Source organism: Gambusia affinis, linkage group LG22, assembly GCF_019740435.1.
Source record: "Gambusia affinis linkage group LG22, SWU_Gaff_1.0, whole genome shotgun sequence".
In the NCBI taxonomy this organism is placed as follows: domain Eukaryota; kingdom Metazoa; phylum Chordata; class Actinopteri; order Cyprinodontiformes; family Poeciliidae; genus Gambusia; species Gambusia affinis.
In genome coordinates, this window is record NC_057889.1 from 6,010,617 (window position 1) to 6,032,731 (window position 22,115).

Below are 22,115 nucleotides of genomic sequence, written 5' to 3' on the forward strand. Positions count from 1 at the left end.
ATGAACCCTCAAAAGTCTGACTTTTTGCACCTTTCACTCTTTCCAAGACTTGTACAGAAAGCCTTCTTCATGATGTGAGATTGAGCTGAAAAAAATCTTCTGTGCCGCAGATGGTGTTCCTGAAATTGTCAGAACATGCATTATTTTGTGATCTGGAACTGTTTGTTCAAATGCACTTTAATGCATTTCAAATATTGCAAATTAAAGTAAGGAAATCTTTCTGTTAGTGGAGAACTCTTAAAGGTTTTGAAATGAAGAAGTTCTTATTTTTTTTCTCATTCAAATAACGTGTCCAGACCTTGAAGTAGAAAAAAATGAGAAAGATTTATCTTGTGCTTTAGAATGGCTTGTTCATTAAAACTGAGACAGTAGGATTTGGAAAGAAAAGTAGATTATTTTCCGGCTTCGGCGTAATGTTTTTGTGATCAACGCCTGATTACATTGTAATGTGGTCTCAAGGCAATTTGAGTTTATTTCTATGGAACCATTCATATACAGAATAACAAAGGAATAAGATAAAGTGGAATACAAAATACACATTGAACCCAAAAGAATCAAATGCAAACATGAGACAAGATTAAATAAAAGAAACATTAAATAAATGCCAATTTTAGCAAATAGAAAGCTAAAACATAACAATGAAGCAGGTTTTGGTCTTTATGAGTAAGTTGCAGTGAACAGTGTTGTGCTTTTTGTTGTCTTTTAAAGGATAGTTTCTGTTTCCAGAGCTGCATATAAAGTAAATCCTGCCACCGTTTGTTTAGTTGTCTCATCCTGCAAACACTGAGTGAGCAGATCTCAGGTGTTCAAATCTGACCAACAAAACTGGGAGGATTCACTGGTCAAAACCATTCAGTGCTTTATCAGCAACACTTTCCAAATTCTATGTTTCTACAAAGACCTCGTGCCGTGAATTAGTGTGAGATGATTCACATTGCTGGTGTTGGTCAGGAATCTGGCTGCAGCACTTTGGATGAGCAGCAGCTGACTATTGAAACCTACGAAAATGAAAGTTTGTTGGTGTCTTGTGATAGGAAGCTGATATTAGACTGATTTATTAATAGATGTTGGTTGTTAAAATTCAAATCTGATTCTATGATGCCGCCTTGTGTTTTTAGCTTTGTCAGCATTCCTTAGCCTGATTGAGTCTACTTTAATTCCAATTTCTAACCTTGTATTTCTTGTATTAGAACTGTCTTTTCTGCGATAGGTTGGAACTTCCTCCAATTTATCTACAGACTTTATACTTTTGGAGACAGTGATTCATTGACCATTGTGGGTTATGGTCAAATAGTGACACACAAATGTAACATTAAATGTCATCAGCATAATTATTAAATCTGTCGTGTTGCTTTATGATGAAAGTTATCCAATGATGGAGCCTTGAGGTACCTCATATTTTCTCGGATTTACCAAATTCCACAAACTAGTTTTGAACTGTTGGAAGATCTGAACCAGTTTTAGAAAAATACCACAAATTAGTAAAATATAAATTTTAAAGTCTGTGTTCCAGGATGTTACGTCTAAATATATTGAACACAGCATTGAGATCTAGCAAAACCACAACAGAAGTTTTTGATGCGTTGGTTTTTAAGATATGTTTTTTGTAACATTCAGCTCTGCACTTTTAGATGTTGTGTGGGGTTTTTTTCCCTTTAGATTGATCCTTCTGTAAACTTGTCAAAGCAAATTAAAAATCCTTTGTTTCAATTGCAATAGTTGACATATGAATGTAAAATGTGTCAATTTCTCATAAACACCTCTGAAATCACAGACAGCTGTGGAGTCGTGAGAGTAAATTGTCATAGAGAGTAAGGACTATGTGAACAATAGTAATTTATTTTTCAGTGCGGTGACACTGAATGATAGGAATGGATGTAATAGTCAAGACAAAATCTGTGGAGAATTTAAAACCCCAAGATGACGAGAAGGATGAAAGAAAATTTAATATGTCATTCTGCCTTAACTCACTAAATTCTTCAGTTGGCCAATATTCAGAACTCAGCTTCTGTAAAAGAAAAATGTTTAATGAAGGTCTCAAACAGCGTGTGAAGAAGTTTCCTTTAATCCAACTTGAAATGTTCACATTTACTTTCTACTTTCTTTGCAGATGAAAATATTTATGTTAATATTTGCGAGGTATTTTTAAATGCTTTGTGAAGAAAAATGTTTGCTGGAAGCTGCAAATAGAATCGGTCTGAACCAGCATGTGTTGTACCTGAATTATTGGAGTTGAAATAGACAACATCAAGCTCCAATATTAAAAGATCGGCGCCATCTGTGACCCTGACAAAGCCGGCTGCTTGACAGGAAATAAATTCAGAGGCACAGAGAGAGTTTATCGCAGTGCTGCTGAACAAATCTCACACCAGCATTTAGAAACGAATTACTATTTCAACCTCTGGTTGGAATACGTTGCAGGTGGGAACCGTCTGAAGGGAATAACAACAACATTTTCTGTTAACTTACTGCTTCATTAGAAATGCTAGATATCTGGAGGTGCGATTTTACAACTGGAGAAATAAATTAGAATTGGGTAGAAAATAATTTACAGTGATTTTTAGGCTTAGCAGTTTTACAACAGCATTGTAGAATAGAAAATGCTGATAATAACTATTGTAAAGATTTTAACACTTTTGACAATTTATCAAGAAAATGTTATGAAACATGTCTTCAACAATTTAGGCAAAGACTAAGAATCCAGTTATTCCTTACAACTTGAATATCTGTTTATTTATATAGTGACAATTCACAACAAATGTCATCTCGAAACTCAAATTGATTTCCACTAAAAATGACATTACTACCTGCATTTTGATCACTTTAATCTTCATAGAATGGCTTCCTTGACATGTAAAATTAATCATAAAATGCTTCTTTGTTCTTTTTAAAGTTTGCATAGAGTGCAAGCACTTTCCCCCCCAAATGCTTTCACTCTGAGCAGTTTGTTTTAAAAATAGCATGTTTTTTATTGTTCCATGGGGGAGTACGATTTTAGTTCAACTTAAAAAAAAGCTCAATTCTTACATGCAAGATGAAAACTGGTCCAAAAATATAAATGGTCCTTTAATTTATTTGGGTTTCTTGCTGTTATTTTTGATTTCTGATCTTTCAAAGTTATTCAAGGTTTTGTCTTATGTTCAACTCTTAAGTGAAGTTTAAAGTTTTAAATGTTTTAATTGTGCTTTTTAAAATAGTTTTGTTTTGATTTATTTGTTACTTTTGTGGCTACTTTTTATGCTACATTCCTGTTGTACTTGGAACTGGGAAATTCCAATTTCCCAGGCGGAAAAATCAACTGGAACGCCTATTAAAGTTTGATTTCCCATCGGAAAACTGGGAGCAACTCCAACTAGCCTCAGTTATGACTTTAGGCCGACTTTCAATATGGCCTCTCCTCCTGGCATCAACAGAAACGCTAATTTTACATGACACATGGAAACGTGCGTCTGAAATCTGTCTGTAACTATAAACGAAAGAAATTAAAAGTGGTATCTACTTATGTAAAGTAAGAAGTACTGCCAAAAAAAATTAAAAAAGTCTATGGGCGTCGCCATGTTGAAATTTCGACTTCTTAACTTGAAGGTACTGAATTCCCAGGCAACTGGAACACATCATTACTCGTGCACCGTCACTGGTCGGCTCCTTTTGCTGATTACGCCACACCTGTTGTTCATTTTCAGAGTCTCTACTGCTTTTGTTGTAAGTTTCCAAACTTAATCTTATTTCTTTAATTAAAAAGAGATATTTTTAATTATTACTTTTATCCCAGGACATTTCTCGGGAAGAAATATCAAGTGAGTTAGCTGCTCTACTATCTTATCTCAAGAATAAGCATGTATAAGTGATAGAATCCTTTTCGTCGTTTAACATGCAATATATTTTGTGAAGTAATGCAAAGACAAGTCAAAGTTTTCACAGGAAAGGGCTTTAGTTCATAACAATTTTAAGATACCATATCAAAATTAGGTTTTTGGCACGACAGTAGTTAATTGGTTGATTTTTAAATTACCTATAATTAAATTATAATTTTTTTTCTTTGAACTTTATTTGGCTGCACGTCGTACCACTTAATGTTCTATTGTAGCGGTTTTGGGTGCGTAAGGATTGTTTCTTCTCCCTCCCTCCTGTGTTTCTGCCTCTCTCCGTCTCTCCCTCTCTCCTCAGGCGCTTGTTGGGTCGGTGGTGAAGCCGCTTCTTGTCTCCGGAGCTCCCAGCGAACGATGGACGTCAGCGGGCGGTAAGAGGTGAGAAACAAGGCTCTGAAGATGTGGGTGGGATGACTGATGTACAGTGGAGTGAGAAAGATGTGTAGAAGATTGGGAGGAAAAAAAAAATAGCGAGTGCTGCGATGTTGGTAGAGTGATGCGCCGAGGTGCTGGATCAGCGGGATGTTGGATGATGTTGGACAGTCATATTAATCGCAACTGTGGTTTAATCAACTTCGGCTGATCAGTTGAGTCACAGTGGGTGTTTCTGTGGGGGGTTTTCACGGATGTTGAGAGTTTTGGTGGGCACATATGTCTGAGTGGATAATTGAAGCTTTTGGATGCGTGCGCGTTCAGGGAGTGGATCCTCCTGAGATGTTTCAGTTTCCATCGTGCAGAACCTCCTATAATTCTGTTGTAGTAATCGCATAACATTCTAATTCAGATTAATATGATCTGTTTTTAAGTTGTTTAACCAACCTGTAATCTGACTGTCATGGGCGATTCACATTCTGGATTGGGAGGATTCGGATGTATCGGAGCGTTTTTGTCATAGCATTAATTTTAGTGTCAAGTTTTAAAAAAAGAAGTGCATCATTCCTGAAGGCATTGACTCACTGAGTGGAGTATTTTTATTTTGTTGTAGTTGACACATATTTTAAGTGTCCTATTTGTTGAATCGGGGCACAATTCTATCGGTGCAGTCCAGTACTTGCAGGTACTTGTTGGCGATTTTCCTGCATAAGACATTTTAGTAATGTTCTGAGGTTAGTTGTGAGTATCCCGTATCCTGAGGTAAGCTGCCATTTCTCTATTACTCTGTAGCTCTTCTCATCTTGTCCTCACTCTGCTTTTTACTTCTTCCAGACTTATAGTATTTTCCCAAGTTTTTTTTTTTGTTCTTGCAGGTTCTTCTCTCTGTCTTAGTTTCGCCTTTTAGTCCTTCATGGCTGGAGGCCCAACACTGGTCTTACTTTTATTACCCCAAACCCATAGTTGATCTCTGCAAAAGTGTTTCATGCTGAAAAACTTCAGGAAGACTTTTATTAAAGCTCTCCATTCACAGAATGGGAACTAATTGCTAATGACCCCCATGTTTTTAATTAACTGCATTTTGTTAAAGATGTGTGATTAAATAATGGATCACAAATTACTTTCTACTTCATTCCATGCTAATTTCAAGTATTAAAAATCTTGCCATTTTATAAAATTGCATCCACAAACTAAATGTATTTTAATGAGATGTGATTTGATGAGTCAGAAAAATTATGAAATCAAAGAAAATTATAGATTTTTTTTTCCAAAACAAATCTCAAGTTTGTTGATTTTTAACCCTCAGTCAATACCTTGTAGAACCATCTTTTGCTGCATCTATGGCAGCCTTAGCGTTTTCCTCCACCAGCTTTGCACAGTTAGAACCTGAATGGGATTTTGTTTTCGTTTGTTGTCCAGTCTTGGTAAAAGCTCAGATTGAATGGAGTGAGTCTGAAGATCCAACCCCTCCATGTTTGGAGCTTCAATATAAAGATTTATATTACAGGTATATATTTTTCTGGAGTAAAATGTTAATGACATTAATGTTAGTTCAAATATTGTAGTATGATGGGAGATTTTACAGATATATATATATATATAAACATTCCAGGAATTCTTTATTTGGAGTTTTTTTTTTTTTTTTACTATATACTTCCTTAGATTGAAAATATCAAATATTTTTTGTGATGTTTGGGTGTAATCTATTGGCACAATAATATGCCCAACATTTGAAAGAATGTTAAAAGCTTTTTTTTTTTTTGCTACAAATACTCATTTTGTTTTAGTTCATTTGGAAAAATCCTAGTCTTACTAGAACCATCAACACAGATTCAAAGTTAAGCTCAAAATTAAGGTGTAAAAACAAGGATAGGTAAACAAGTTGAAGGTATTTAGATTTTTGTGTTTTAACTAAAGTTTTATAATGAGCACTTGTGGATTTACTATCCCTGTTGATGGGGTTGCTGCTGCTAATGATTCAAAATTATTTTGATGTTCTGTGTCCATCAGGATGGGGAAACATTCATTATTGTTACCTAAGTTGATGGCACGCTACAGTGATTGGCGACTTTTGACAAACTCCATGTTTTTTCAATAATTGATGGCTTGATGGTCAGCTCACTATGGTGCTCTACTGGATTGTTAAAAATAATGAACACTTTAAATTTCAGAAAGTTTTCAAACAGAAAACTTCGACAAATTAACCAAACCTAACAGGACAAATATGTTTAATGTACTAATAGGTGTGAGGGATCATCATGGATCGCAAACAATGTGTTAAAACATTACCAGCTTTCTACCAACATGTCTGCTTGTTTGCTTTTCTTTTCAGCTCTTAATTTGTCTTGTTAAAAAGTGTAAAATAAGCTCAAAATCTCTGATACATTTTGTAAATTTTACCCATCTTCACCTTGTCTTAAGTAGTAACATCCAACTGATTTTCATGGCTTCTTAATGAACTGATCTCATGAAAACCTCTAGCTACAAACCTTCTTCCTTGATTTATTTGATCATGTAAATCAAAATTTTAGCCTGTCTATGATTTGTGCAGAATATATACACATAAATGAAAGCAAAAGCTTTAATTTGACTGGTAACTGTAATCTTTTGTTGCAAATTAAGAATTGAACATTGTCATATAACCGTCTAAGTCCACTGATTTGATTGTTTCCTTGATTTGCAGCCATCCGGTGTTGAAACTACCAAGTGTTTAGTCTTGCCTGAGAGGTGGTGGGAATAGGTGCTGGAACCACCAGCTGCGAGTGTGTTGCTCTGCAAAGGGTCTTGAGGGAAACTGCTAAAAAAGACTTTAGAAGCAGCTGGAGATCTCACTGGGTTTCCTCTTGCTGTCATCTCGGCATGTGTTGAGATGAAAATGGAAGGGCAAAGTAATATTCAGAATATTGCGAATGAGATCCAATTTATTGGGTTAATAAATTGAGGCTTGCAATAAATTATCACGGCAAGTTTTTTGTTTTTTTTTGGCTTTGTTCTTCGTAGATGAAAATTTGGACCAGAAAATCATATCTATGTAAGATTCATTGTTTGTTTTGTTCCTATTTGAATACAGTGGATTTACTATCAAACACTGATCTTTAATAAACTTTAATGTTGTGACCAATAAAGAAGTTTGGCACAAATGTGCTTAACATTAGAAAACTGCAATCGGTGCAGCCCTAATTTAAAATGAATCATTAATTTATACAAAAGAGCAACAAAATAAAAATCTGCATTGTAGGGTTAATTTAGTGCATTTTGTTTCAGTCATAATTAAGATTTTGGAGTGACAGTCATACCTTTTTAATTCCATCTTGTAAGTTCATTCAACTTTGAGGTAAAGTGATGAGAGTGAGGATGTAGGGGACAAATCAAACAAATTTAAAACAGACTTGTCTAGCAAATAGGTTCATTTAATTGGACCTCAGCTTTGTCTTTTTTTTAAAATTGAAAATCAGCAGTGCTGCAATGCATCAGCAGGGAAAGGTCACTCATTGCAACAAGTGACAAATTGAGGCGCTACAAGCAAACTGCCCTTTCAGTATGTGCCAAGGTTTCACATCAAACTAAAGTTTTGAATTTTATACATTTCTCTGCATTTGCAGGTACACCTGGGAGCTTCTTACTTTTTTATGTACAATTCTGAAAACTCGTAAGGGCTAAAAAACATTGACCCTTTGCCATCCCCCTTACTCCAAAAACCCAATTCGGATGTCCTGCTGCTTAGAATGTCCTTAATTTGTGGGCTAGAATAAAGGACAAAAAGGTGAAAATGAGTTTAACCATAATCCCTGATAAAGCAAACACGACACAGGCTCCTTAATTCACACAGTGATAAAGGTGGATGTGAGTATTCACATTGAACATTTAATTTGCATGCAAAATGAGCAGACAGAGCCAATCTCCTGATACTGATCCCAGTTTAACAAGCCTATATCTAATCCTGCGGGGAGGACGGATCAATCAGTGTGTGAACTTGATCGCAAGGAAACAATTCATTCATTTTGTTGTCATAGCGAGGTGCAGGTTTGCGGCACCGACCAAACAGATGGTATGTTTGGAATAACGACAGCAGGTTGGAAGCAATTAATTCTGAGATGATTTCAGTCCCCCTCTAATTTGCAATTGCAAACAAACGCCACATTTTCCTTTCCTCACAGGAAGCAGCCCTCTGAAGCTCTGCTGCTGACATAGGCACACACTGTGTGTGTGTGTGTGTGTGTGTGTGTGTGTGTGTGTTTGTGTGTGTGTGTGTATTCTCTGAGAATTTCAGAGGAACAAACAGCTGGCTGATGAGAGCATTGATCTAAAGTACCAGCTGATGTGGACTTAAATGTGTGTCTGAGCTGCACAACACACACACAGCTGGGCATTGGGCCCAAATAATATTGGACCAGCTTGCATGAGTTACCTGCCGAAATTTTCCCAGTTAAGAACAGCTAACTTACCTTTTAATGAATGCAAACCTGCTTTTCACAATCATTTTTCCAGATCCACACAGTTTTGTTGTGGGGAGCCCCATCCTCTATTTATAGTTATAAATTATCATCTCTCTATACTGATCACAAAGCCTCCTGACAGCTTTTTGTCTGTCTTTTTAGTGGTATGTGAAATTAATCATTCAGCTTTTCTTTTTGCATCAAATATTAGTTATATATTGACTGCAGGGCTTACATACACTGAAGAGAGCACAATTTGCAGCACAAGCTGAAATGTAGGTTAACTTTTCTACATGATGGCAGTTCAGTGTGTTCCACATTTTCTTTAAAAAAAATCCTGATCATTACACGCTTGCGTATCCAAACTTGTAGCAGAATTTCTGTTTGATGCTTGTAGTTGCTGGATGCCAGTTCTGTTGCAGGCCAGTGACAGTTAAAGATGTTTTAACTAGTTTCTGAGTTGAGTTTTTGTAATGATCAACAAAATGTTTCCGTCTTCAGGCAAGGTTTTTTAAAAGTTTTTTTATAATAGGGACGTGCTCCGGTGGCGCAGTGGGCAGCGTGCCCCACGCTTGGAGGCCCTCAGTCCTCGACGCGGCCGTCGCGGGTTCGATTCCCGGACCCAACAACATTTGCCGCATGTCTTCCCCCTTCTTCTTCCCCCTTCCTGTCAGCCTACTGTTGAATAAGGGACACTAAAGCCCACAAAAAGGACACCCTGGTGGGGAACAAAAAAAAAAAAAAAGTTTTTTATAATGGTATATGCAAAAAATACCAGTGTCACAATGTTTACACAGGAACAAATGTAGAACTTAATTGCTTTTATTGGAAACACAATTGCAACAACTGTCCTATTACTTCGTCCTGTTAAAAATGCCTATTAATGTTACCAATAACAACACAGAATAGTGGATATTTTTGAATTGGGGGGGGGGAAACGCTTTTTACAGATCAATGCTGTGCCTTTGGTTTGTATTTGTCTGCAATGTTTTTGCAATTTCTTTACCAAATTTGCACATCCAGACACACTCAAGGTTTTACTCATTGTTTTTGAGAATGTACTGGAGAGCCTTGGATGTAATTTCAGATTTTGTAACCGTCTAAATTAGATTCAAGTCTCAACCCAGAGTCCTCAAATCCAGGCTTCGGCAGCCGGGGTGTTGTAACTTTTAGATGCGGCCCTGGTTCAACACTTTTCAATCAAATCTGAATTACCCTCTCAGTGCATTCAAGCAGTTGGGTTGAAGCAGAGAATCATCTAAAACCCGCAGTACACCGACAGACAAAGCCTGGATTTGAGGGTTCCTGGTCAAGATCACTCGGACCAAATTTTAGGGGGATTGAACTGTTCTTGTTGCCCTTTTTTTGTCTTCAACTTTGTTTCAAGACTTTATTTTCCAGTTTCTTTCCTGCATTTAGCTCCATCCATCTTCATTCAACTCCGACCAGGTTCCCTATCCTTGCTGAAGAAAATGGTTCGTCACAGCAGGATTTTTCCACCACCGTCCTCCAAGCATCTTTGTAGTTGTAGATGTGTCTTGATTTTTAAAGATCCCTTAAAATCAAATATTCTATTTCGATTTAATTATTTAATCTCTAGAAATAAAGATCAATGAAATAGCTCCACGTTAAGTCGGATGTGCTTGGAGAGAAGATGGCCAGAAACAATTCAAGTTGCTGAAAACGACTAACTCTGTTGCGTTCACAAAGCATTCAGCAGATTGTTGCATGAGGATATAGTAAAGAAAGCATTGAGTTATCTTCAGCAGTAGTTTAATTTAATAACTTCTACTCTTCAGGCATTAGATGAGATTTAGAGTTTCACTCTGACTTGTGTTAATTAAAATTGGAGAAAGTGTTGCTCCACTTAGTGTATATTTTAGATTTTCAGCCGTGAGTTGCCAATTTCAGTTTGAGAACTGCACTCAGGATCAAAATCATTTAATTAAAAAACCTGCAGAAGAACTAATCTCTGGTGGATTTAGTGGGATAAGACTTGGTCACAGTTAGGAACAATATTATTTTTCTTTGGAAAGAAAATTCATAAATATGAAATCCTTATGACATTTATTTTGTTTTTCTTCTGTGTGCATTTTTTTTTTTAAATTAAATCCCACCTGAGACAGAAGACGGCTATTTTTGGCAGTTCTTGGATAGAAAACACTGCATCCTTTTACTCAGCCCTCTGCTAAAGAATGCTTGGAGTATTTTCAGACAAGGAGTCATGGTCATAAGTTTATATAGACTCATCAAGGGTAATGTTGCATTACTTTGGGTTTACAATGACCAACTTGAACCACTTGTTTGTGACTTCTATTAAGTCAAAATTGGGAGTGGGAGAATTAAAAATCACAGCAACATTCTTGTCAGGAGTAAGAGCATCATAAAGTCTCTGCCCCTCTATAGTAAAACAAAACCATCACTTATAAAATAATAGCGATGGTTATTATCATTACTAATAACCATTACTATTATGGTGATGGAAACCATTTCCTTTAGTATGGTTGGATGTGCCATACTAATATTTGGCTCTTTTTAAATAAAATACAACACATTTTTATTGTTAAATATTTAAAAAGTTGAGCTTTCACTACAAAAACTAACAAGTCAGGTCAAATTAATTCATGGAAGCATATGGTTGGCAAAACCACAAATATTCAGGTTCTGTATGTCATCAAAATGATCTGAGCAAGATTTGGAATCAGTCCCATAAATTATTGTAATTGAATATTAGAAATAAATGCTTTGATTTAAAACGGTGGAGGTTTGATGGTCTTGCTGTGTCGGTGTGGGAGGTGATATGGTTTATGAATGAATAAGCAGAAATATTTATAAAATGCTTGAACACCATACGATGTGCTGAAGAAGCAGGAAGTTAAACTGAGAAAACAAGCAGAATTTATTATGTGTTCATTTCATCCATTCTGTTCTTCCTGACAGAAGCCCTAGAAAAAAACTGATGGAGCCCACCAGTGAGTTATAAGGTCCAATTAATCTGTGTCTCTCCCTGCAGCACCCTCCAGACACTGAGGAAAGGGCAGAAGACGTAAAGAAAGAGGCCTGTCACTGATAAAGAAGAGAGGATAACTTAACCCATCTGAAAAGGGACACTGCGGTGATGGCTGAAGCACCTCAAGAGGAACAGCAGCATCAGCAGCTGCAGGAGGAGGAGGAGGAAGAGGAGCAGCAGCTGCCAAGCTCTGTGGAGACCAGTGAATCTGATGAAGGCTCCGAGGAACCAAATGAAGTCGTCAGAAAGGCTCGACCACTTCTGTCCATGAGGTCCATGAGCACCATGAGCACAATAGACCCAGATGACGACTACCCCAATATGATCGTTTTCAGAAAGGTAGGAGTGAAGAAAACCTTCTGAAACTTTTTAAATTATTAGGATCTGCAGAAGACAATAGGTCCATATTTGAAGTAAAAAATATGTTGCGAAAAATTACCAAAATATAGGGAAAAGTTGTCATAGTGGCAACATTATATACAGAAAACTAAACCTTGGTACGCATTACTCAATTTCTATCCAAAGGAAAGGTTAGATGACAAAATCTGTGACTCACATATGAGTTAAAGACAAAAGTTTACATGATTTTATGCAATGAGGAAGAAGCAGTTGTGGAGTGTATTGTCTGTGGGAGAACCAACAAGATATTTAAAAAGCACAATATGCCATGTCTAGCCTGCTTGAAATTCCCAACAGCTCACTTGGTTGCTAGGTAACATGGCCGGTCTTTACAGGCGTAAAGGCCAGCGGCTTTACGTGGCTGGGCTTACCAACGGGCCCCCCGTGCCCACGAGTTAACGGGGCAGTGCACACAGATTTTGACTTAATAATTGTGAGGTTTTGGAAATGGTTTGTTTTCCAGACATGAAAACAATAACATCTTGCTAAAAAGTTGCTGGGTGATTATTACTACTTTTTTTTTATTTAAAATTTTTTAAATGTGCTTACTGTTTTTAGAAACATAGATATAACATGATGTTTTGCTCTAAACACCCTTTAATACCCAGTTCAATGCTCTTTTGTTCATTTTCATTAGACAGAAGATTTCCTTTAAATGATTTATACATCTTCTTTTTTAAAATGTTATCCGGCTCCAACGTTATTTGGCTCCTTAATCTTGAAAAGATGAATTGTGTGAAAATTCTGGCATAACTGTGTACAGCTCTGGAAAAAGTTACAAGCCCACTGCAGTGAACCCCATTTAAAACCTGTTAGTTATTCCTCCAAATGTTGATTTCTGAACTCTTCCTGAGTTAAAACATTAGTATTTTTTTTTGTTTCTAAATCAATATGAACCTGTTTTTTTTTTGCATTACTTGAGTTCTGAAAGCACTGAATCTTTGTTGTTATTTTGACCATTTCTCATTTCTTGCAAAAAAATACTAAATTTTTGCTTGGAATTTCAGACATGTTGTCAGTAGTTCATAGAATAGAAGAACAATGTTCATTTTACTCAAACACATAACTATAAAAAGTAAAATAAGAGAAACTGATCATTTTAAGTGGTCTTATTTCCCCCCCATAGTTTATTGAATTATAAAAATGGTGGTTTGGACTCAGGCTTTGATTTTCTCTCTTTTTTTGGTTTGTTACCGCTTTGGGAGTTCTCTAAAGCAACATTTGCCGAGACAAGGGATGTGTAGAAAAACATTCATCTACAATGCATATGATCTCAGTCATCATCCTGACTCATATTTCTTGAATCAGACATAATTATTCCTTGTAATCAAAATGTATATCATAAAAGGGTGAGGAACAAGATGACCTCAGCTCTCCAACATGGTGTTGCTGTTCTGTAATGTCTGTTTCATCAGCCTCTAAAGTCAGTATCACCCTTATTGTTTTTCTTTGCTAATGAGAGCAGTACAGTGACTTCCATGGATTCCCATGTGGCCTTCACATCAACTTGAGTCATAAAACATTATTTGCACATGCAGATTTACAAGGCAGGTGATTAATTATCTTAAAAGATTTAGATTTAGATGATAAATAAAACATGAGCTGAGCCACCTCTGGTCTTGGTGGATGAGAGCCTGGCTCATTAACTTTTAGAAAATACGGCTGGATGTTGGTCTTTTAGGACAATGTCCCTCTTTACGATGTCAATACCAATTTTGCTCTTATGGAAGATTGTTACACAGCCTGAGATTCAGCTCAAGTTTTTTTTTTTTTCAGTCCTCTGCTGGGACAGTTTATTATTTGACCCTGAACAATCTGCTCACTGTGAAAATAAGAGCTGTATCTTGTACTGTTTTGGTAAAGTTTGTTGCAACAGGGTTAGAAAATCAACCTGCTATCTTAAACACATTCTGCTGGATTGTAGTTTAGATTATGTAACAAGATGGGGTCAAATTATTGAATCATTTCTAGTTGTTTTACCTATGTAAAAGTCAAAACCTGTTTCTACTCTTTTAATAGGAGTTTCATTTTATGTTGATTCTAAATTTAAGCAGATAAAATTAAGTCAGATTTATAGCTTGTTCAGCAGGCTTGTGTAAATATTACCAGCTCCCTGCTGAAAAATGCAGCCATGGCAGCACTGCTAGTTGACAAGATGAGGTGTCACAGATTGGAATTTGTTCTTCGGAGGCAAAAAAAATCCCTATTTTTATTTTTTATTTATTTTTTTTTTAGCAGGTTTACTTTATTTTTATGCCACATTTTCTGCCTCAGCTTAAGTGCTTGACAGCAGGAAGCCTCAAACTTCAGCAAAAAACCCCAAAAAACAAAAAAAACCCCGGAGGAAGTTGAATCTAAAATGTTTCAGTTTCTTAATGACTATACTAATACTCATCCAGTATTTGGGAGGAAGAGAAAACTTTTAAAGTGAAGGTTTCTTCTTGAGTGAATTGGATTTAACCGAAAAATTTAATTGCAAATTGTTTTTTCTCTCTTGATTGGATTTTTTTAGACACAATAATTGTCCAAAAAAGTCATCTTGCAGTAGTTTTTATCGTGCAATTATGCAGATGTATTTTGTTTAACTTCACATTTTGTCCTGTTTCCACCAGAAACTTCAATGCATTTTCATATTTTACAGAATAGACTAACACAAGGCTTGTGCATCACTGTAAAGTTTTCTTCTTTGTCTTAATTTTCTTTTCTCCTAAAATTGAGAGAAAATATATATTGTGAAAACTGCTATCATGAGTGCTAGAAGAGTCTCTGACTTCAGTTTTCCATTTTCATGACCTCAAAAACGTATATTTGACATTTGTTGGATAGTGGTGAGGGTGAAAGTGGGAAAAAGAAATTGTATAAAACATATAAATATTATATGTTCAGGACTATTTCAGCATTCAGTCTATCTGGCTTTATAAATCTACATCAGATAAAATAAGCTGGAGGGGCAGCAGGAATAACAAGATACCAACAGCCACTGTCGGCTTTGATGAATGAGTTTCTGGTGCAGGAGGGGATGGAGATAGAAAGAGAAAGTGAGGATCAAGGCTGAAACACAAAGAAAGGAAACAATAAAATGATGTTGGAAGAGTAAAGAGACTAAAAGCTCAAACTTTCATAGACTGATGGGTACGATGTTGGCAGAAAGACTGCAGTGAGTAAGCAGCAAATTTCTGTACTGAAAAACCAGAGCTCTGACACTCCGGGCTCACTAAAATAGACTAAAATATGGACCAGAATAGAAGTTCAGTTTCTCTTTTCCTCCTCTACATACAAGTGCAACATTCAATACAGACCACTACAATCTTGTCGATCATCTTGTCAATCGGGATCTCTTGCTTTTTTCTGCTTAAAAACATGCAGCAGAAATAGTTTTGCATACAGCTTTTCTGAAGTATTTATACTAGTGAACATGAAATGTATAGATGTCTGTAAGTGCTGAAATGTAAATGACTCTATAAACCATATTTTGTGTAATTGAGTGGAAGGCAATCCTGTCCTAACAGTTTATAAAAAGTCTTCATCAACAAGTGAAAGAAGCTTTTCACTGGTAACCAGTCAGTTTTCACAAGATTTGTCAAGATTTATCAGACTACTTCTTAAGTAATGAGCTTTTGAAAATTTTGAATTACTTGATGCAGTTGTTTTCCTTAAACAATACACAAAGAATGCACTAAAGAAAATGCTAAAGCACATTTAAAGTTTGGTGCAGAAAATTTGGACAAGCCAGTGAAATACTGAGGAAACTCTTAGGTTGTGTTTGTTTTAGAGGAGAAATGGCTCGGCACATCACAATCAGAACACAATACTAAGTGTGAAGTTTGGAGGTGTGGGGGCTGTCTTTTGGGACGCGCTACCAACAGTCTTCACATAATTTGTGGAAGGATGCATGCAGAAATGTACCGGAATGTTCTGGGTAGAAATTTCAAGGTGGAAACCTGAGAGCAGAAGCTTAACAATCATCTCAGAAGTGAGGGAGATACTCTATTGAAAGATTTACTGTCTTCTCACATTCTGCCGCATCTCTCCTTAGAGGCTGAAAACATACAATCACTAACAGCCACAGTGCAGCGCCGTATAAAGTTCTTTAGACTATATACTAACAAAATATAAAGTTTCAGTTGCCAGTTTTTGCTGAGTTGACACAATTGCCCACAACGTGATGTACAGAAATCAGAGAATTAGGTGTAGTACCAGGATTAGCTAACTAGCAAGGACTGTAACATTTGTGTTCTTGTTAACTTGCTTAAAATGATTGGTTAACTAGTTGTCCTTTATCTAACATCTGCATGCAATAGCATAATTCAACTTCCAAGGTTTATTTTGGGGGAAAAATTTGCACTTTATTTTGCTAGCTCTGACTGATTTGCTGAACATAATTCTGACATAATGTGCATCACATAATGTTCATCACTTCTCAGCAGCATGTCTCCCATGAATCCACAGGTATAACACAGGCATTGGCATTTGTATGCTCATGATAATAACCTTAGGGTGCAAAAACATGTTACCGTATGATATAAACAGATTAAACAACAGTCGTAAGAAGTGCAGGGGATAGAGGGAACATGTCCTATGTGTAACCCCCATTTCCTATCCTCAATGACCAGGTGGATGACATCGTATTGATATTTAACAAAATATGAAAATAATCAAAACATTATTTGAAAAACAACAATCATAATGTATAACGGGGAAGATTTAGCTGCAGGGAATTCGAATCTTTTTACAATGAACATGCTGCCTCTGTGGTAAAACAATTGGCTGTAAGCTGATTTGCAATATTTGGCAATAAACACGGCTGTGCGTTTATGAAATGTGTAAGTCCTACACAACAGTCTCATTAGGATTTCTGCCTAAAATGTCAAACATCCACAATGGTATGCCAGTGTTTGGTGCTAATGGTTAACTATCTAAAACTTTACAATAACCTCCCAGTTTTACCCTCTGACGTTTAACTGAACTGAAGTCAGTTTCTAGTGGTTTGAGGGTTAAATAAAGGCGAGATGATTCTGGGTCAGGGCTTCAGGAATAATTAGGCAGAGAAATGAAGCCTCTCTCTTCTGCAGGGAGCAATTTAATCTTCTATGCAGATGGTGTTAGAAAGGTGAACAACTTCACTCTTCCCTTTCCTCTTCCTACTCTTCCAACTCTTCTTTTAATCACTCTGGTTGATGCACTGTATACATTTCTGTGTAATCGTGGGTGTAGAAAGTTTTAATTCCATCTTAAATTTAAAAATCTCTCAAGTTTTATTGTAGCTCTGAGCTACATCAGACATTCATTGTACTGTATTGCACATTTTTTCAAATTCATTGTATCATCTTAGTTCCAGTTCTGCGTTACTGTATTAATTTACATTACAAGAGGCTACTTACATGAACATGACCTGCAGATGATTGTAAATGAGAAAAATTTTACCTCAAAATTCACATTTTCCCCTGTTAGCGTACATGCACTCAGAGATTATATTAGGTTGAGGAGATTCAGCGCTGTCGACCAGAGCCAGGAGTGTTGACTCACATTTTTTCCTGCATGAATTCAAGCCTGTCAGCCAGCATCTGCTCATAAACACTGCTTGGGCCTGTGTGTGTGTCTGTGTGCACGTGTCATAAGGAAAGAAAATGAGATGCAGTGAATTTGTCTACGGGCGTGTACAGGCGTGTGTGACTTTTGGCATATTGGGCCTTCATTTTTATTATTTGTGATTTTTTTTCAGCAACAATAGCAGCTGTTGAACTGAGAGCCTGTTTACTTATCAGCCTGTTTGCACACACACCCTCCCCATATTTTTCTACGGGCCACTCTGAATGGGCTGCAGGCTTTGGATGCTGACCTTCACTGAAGTATTCAAAGTTTTGATACATTTCAAAAGCTTGTGTGTGCATAAGCAACTGACTTTTGTTTTATCTAAAAGTACTTAGGAAGCCTTTAAGATATGATGGCAAGTGAATTTAGATAAGAAAAATAATGAAATTTGACTTTATATAGTAAAGCTATTATAAAAGTTTTTAGTTTCTTATTGAGCAGGTTTATTGAGTCCATAAAACAAAATGTAGGAACAGAGTACATCTCTATATCCTTGAAATACTAGCTGCATTTTGAATTACCGTAGGTGATCAATGAAGTTTAGGCAAGTAAACAAAATTGCAATCATGGCTTAGGTTTACTAACATTTTTTTCATCCATCCAAACCAATAAGTCACCAATTAAAAGTTGGCCACAAATGTGGAATGATGTGCTTTATTTGTACAAATAATAATCCAAGGATTCAAAGAATTTAAGGGATAAATCTAACATGAAGCTAATAACCTAAGAAATGGACGACATCCCTAAACAAAACGATATGACAGAATCAAATAAGTCACAAATAAAATGGGGGCTAAGAACGCAAACATGAAATACTCCATCCTTAAGCTTTACCAGAAATCATTGGAAGTTCTGTTTTTAAGAAATACTTCACAATAATGTAACTAATCTGATATACTAATTTTACCTAATATGCTAACTGTAGTATCAAATACTTTTCTACCAGATTTTCAATAATCTTTTCAATATGAGAAAGCTTAGCTGAAAGGATAAACCTCTTACTAGCTGAGGAATCTGTAGTATTTAAGGGTTCAAACAGCAGCTTTACATTTTCCTCTGACTCGTCTAAAGTTCAGCGAGTAGTTTTTCTGTAAACTTTATTCAATGACAATGACTGAAATTGCAAAAATGTTTAAAGGACGCGATGGTGTCTTCATATGGTCTAAAAGTTTGGAAAAAAGACAGTAAAAGTTGGTGTAAATATTTTTAGGACTGCAAATAGAGAAAGAAGCATGACAGACACATGGTTAGAGAAAAAGTTTAGAGCAGTCTTTAAATTTCTAAGGTGATGCGAAAGCAGTCCTAGTTATCTGCAGCTAAATGAGCTTCCTTGGTCAGATTAATCACTGAAATTAATTTTATCCAATTACCTTCTTGATGCATACAGAACAGATTAGTCAAGTTTTAATACTATTATTGACATTCCTAATCATTTGAAATCAAACATATACATGCACAGCCATGCTGATTTTAAAGAATAGCCTGGTTTTAAATTTCCTTTAAAAAAAAAAAGAGTGCACACTTTTTTTGTCATTCAGAAACTGCATTTTACTTGGAGAATTGATCCTTAGACAAGAAACTTGATGCATTCTAACTTTCTTACTTTTCTTGTTCTCAGAAATTTTGGTTTTTCGCACCTTAACTAGTGTGAAAATGACTTTAATCTTAAATTTCTTACCCATTTTCCCTTAGAACAAAAAGTTCCCCTGTGGTATCTGCTGCTCTTAGAAAAAAGAGTTGATCAGAATGTGACATGATGCATTTCTAATCAGTGGTCTCTCTCAAATCTGATCAATAGACTCGCCACCACACCCATCAATAGCCGGCAAATTGGGAGAGAGAAAATATTGGCAGAACAAACATCATAGGAGTGAAAAAGGTCACTTGTTAGGAAAGAACAAATTCGACTGGATTTATCTCAAGCACATAAACAAAAGGTGGACTTTGTTTATCTCAGAGATCACCTATCGCACCTTTCCCACGAGGACTGCCCTTTCTGCACTCCCTCACTGATTGCAGCTCTTTGCCTGTTGTCGCTGTCCCCATCTGGAAAAGCACCAAAGGCCAAAACAACTTGAGTGATTTCACTGATGTGCTTTTGGTTTTAGAAATTTTACCACCTGCCAACTGTCAAATCTTTCCTTCAAGGGCCTGACACTTCGATTACCCAATCTAGCTTTTGTGTGGCCCATCATCCTCTTGAATCACTCACTGTGAGCCTCACAAGAAAAGCCAACTCTCTCGTCACTTATAACAAAGATGTCTCTTTAAGAAATTTATTTTCCCTCTGTATTACAGGTTTCGCAATAAATATATTGACAAATCTAAAAAGGAAATAAGATTTGATTGTAATTGCATTGATAATTATGAATATATTTGATTTACAGCTGAAATGAAAGTTTACATACATTGAATAAAAAGATGCAAACACTTTATTTCCTTCACAGTCTGAAGTTAAATCAATCTGTACTTCAACAATAATGAAAGAACGAGACTTAGATTTATTAAATGTCTTCACATTCATAAATTTAAATTTTTAGTTTCAACTCTCCATAATTGAAATAATGTTTATGGACATAAACCAATCAATCTGAAGTTCACAACCTATTTTCCCAACATTATTTTTTATATGATAAGACTGGATGAAACGTCAAACTTATAAATGATGCACAGTCTGAAATGCAAGAACAATATTCTTTGTCTGGAGGTTAGGATTAATAAATTTTTGTTGCTGCCAAGTTATTTTTGAGCTTGCCTTTTTCTTGTATGAATGCCAGATGAATAACAAAGATTACATTTTCTACACATTTACATTATTAGCAATCGATTTTCCACAAATTAGTGCAGCGAACGCTCATCCTGTTAGTGATTTACATACTTTTAAACACATTTCAGCTTGATGTAGTGCCGCTCTTTACATTAATTGGAAAACGATTTGTTAATGGGGAAATTCAGTCCTGATTTATTTTGGACCTTTTGGATTTGATCCTCTTTTCTCTACCATAAATTCCAGTCATGCCTTGTAACTGCAATCCGTGGCATATTTATTAGGCAGTTTCATATATCAAAGCTGTTGACTGGAGAACAAGGGCATGAATCATGGTTCACTGATTCCCAGCAAAGCTCTGCAATCGACTTTGTGTTCAAGCAAATAATTCAGCTCTAGACTACTATTTTGACCACCAGATAACGTCTGTTTATTGTAAAGGGTAATCTTTAAACAAGTTTAAACAACTGAAAGAAATGTTTACTCAATTTTCAAACTGTAAATACTCCAAGTGAAGATCAGTGCAAAGCGAAAACTGAGCTGGAAAGGAATGTGTGTGTGTGTGAAGTGCTGATGGGTAACACTGCCTGAGAAAATGTTCATGTATGGCTGGTTTGAGGTTTACATCCTTCTTGTCGCTTAGAGGATGAATAAGCACATGTATTCACAGCACAGCTGGCTGCAGATTTCTGAGAAGAGCTCTTTGCAACAGAGCAGGTAGAAAATGGCAGGCTAATCAAATCAAGGTGATGGGAAGAAGCTAATTAGGAGGAGCTGAAATCACAAATTTCACTATGACGAAGTGATTACTCATCACTTTTACATTTTACTTTTTTCTTATGTTTTCGTGAGAATTATTGGTGCAATTTGGGTAATGCATCCCTGAAATGAATATTTTTGTGAGTAGGTTTTTTACCAAGAGAAATTGCATTCAAATGACAGGTAATCCAAGCACACTGGTGATAAATGTTTTGAATTGGAGTTCTTTATTGGGTAAAGTGACACAGTACAGTTTAAACTTTGTTTTTGAGACATAGCCAAAAGAAGGTTTCCTCAAATGGAATAAACTGCATAAATCTGGTTGCGTAAGCATAGAAAAATAAAACCAAGAGCATTATTGTCGCCGCCATGCTTCACTGTGGGTTTGGTGTTTAAATAGTGCGACTTTAGAAACAACAACAAAAAAAAAAGAAATGGAAAAAGACATCTCCCGGGACTTTCTGGTTCTGGTAGCCCCAATTTGAGGTTGGAGTGGTCTCTACATCCTTCTGAGTTTTCTTGATCAGTCTTTACATCAATTTTGAAGAAACTACCTTTTTTCTTCTATATACCCTTTGTTCTGGCTATTCCCCTTTTATTTTATGCTGTTTTGTCACATTCTTCTCCTGTCTGATACTATAATTTCATAAGGTCCCTGTAATCATTTGTAACCAATTTTGTAGAATTTTTGAAACAAGGCACTTTCAACATAGTGTGTACTAGCCTGATTTTTCTTTGTATTTACAGTTGTTACAGATGGAGTTTAGTTGAATTGAAAAGATATCAGCAAAAAAATTTGTTTTGATCACAAAGCCTTCTTTTTATGCTTTATTCTAAGAAGTGAAGCGTGTTCGATTCTTGCTGAACAGGATTGTCTTTTTTTTTTTTTTTTTTTACATTTTGCTCTAAAC

General features: G+C 36.1%; 1 protein-coding gene across 4 annotated transcripts in view; it reads left to right on the forward strand.

Annotated features, from left to right (window-relative positions):
• The first annotated feature begins 3,352 nt into the window (after window positions 1–3,352).
• The window catches only part of rgs6 (regulator of G protein signaling 6), a 77,771-nt gene continuing 59,008 nt past the window's right edge, over window positions 3,353–22,115 (forward strand). Inside the window, exons 1-4 of one of the 4 annotated variants that reach the window (XM_044105772.1) lie at window positions 3,353–3,508; window positions 3,601–3,702; window positions 4,168–4,247; window positions 11,691–12,026. In XM_044105772.1, the coding sequence (XP_043961707.1) occupies window positions 11,796–12,026 (231 nt within the window). In that variant the 5' untranslated portion in view covers window positions 3,353–3,508; window positions 3,601–3,702; window positions 4,168–4,247; window positions 11,691–11,795. The other 3 variants (XM_044105776.1, XM_044105774.1, XM_044105775.1) reach the window with 3 other exon arrangements.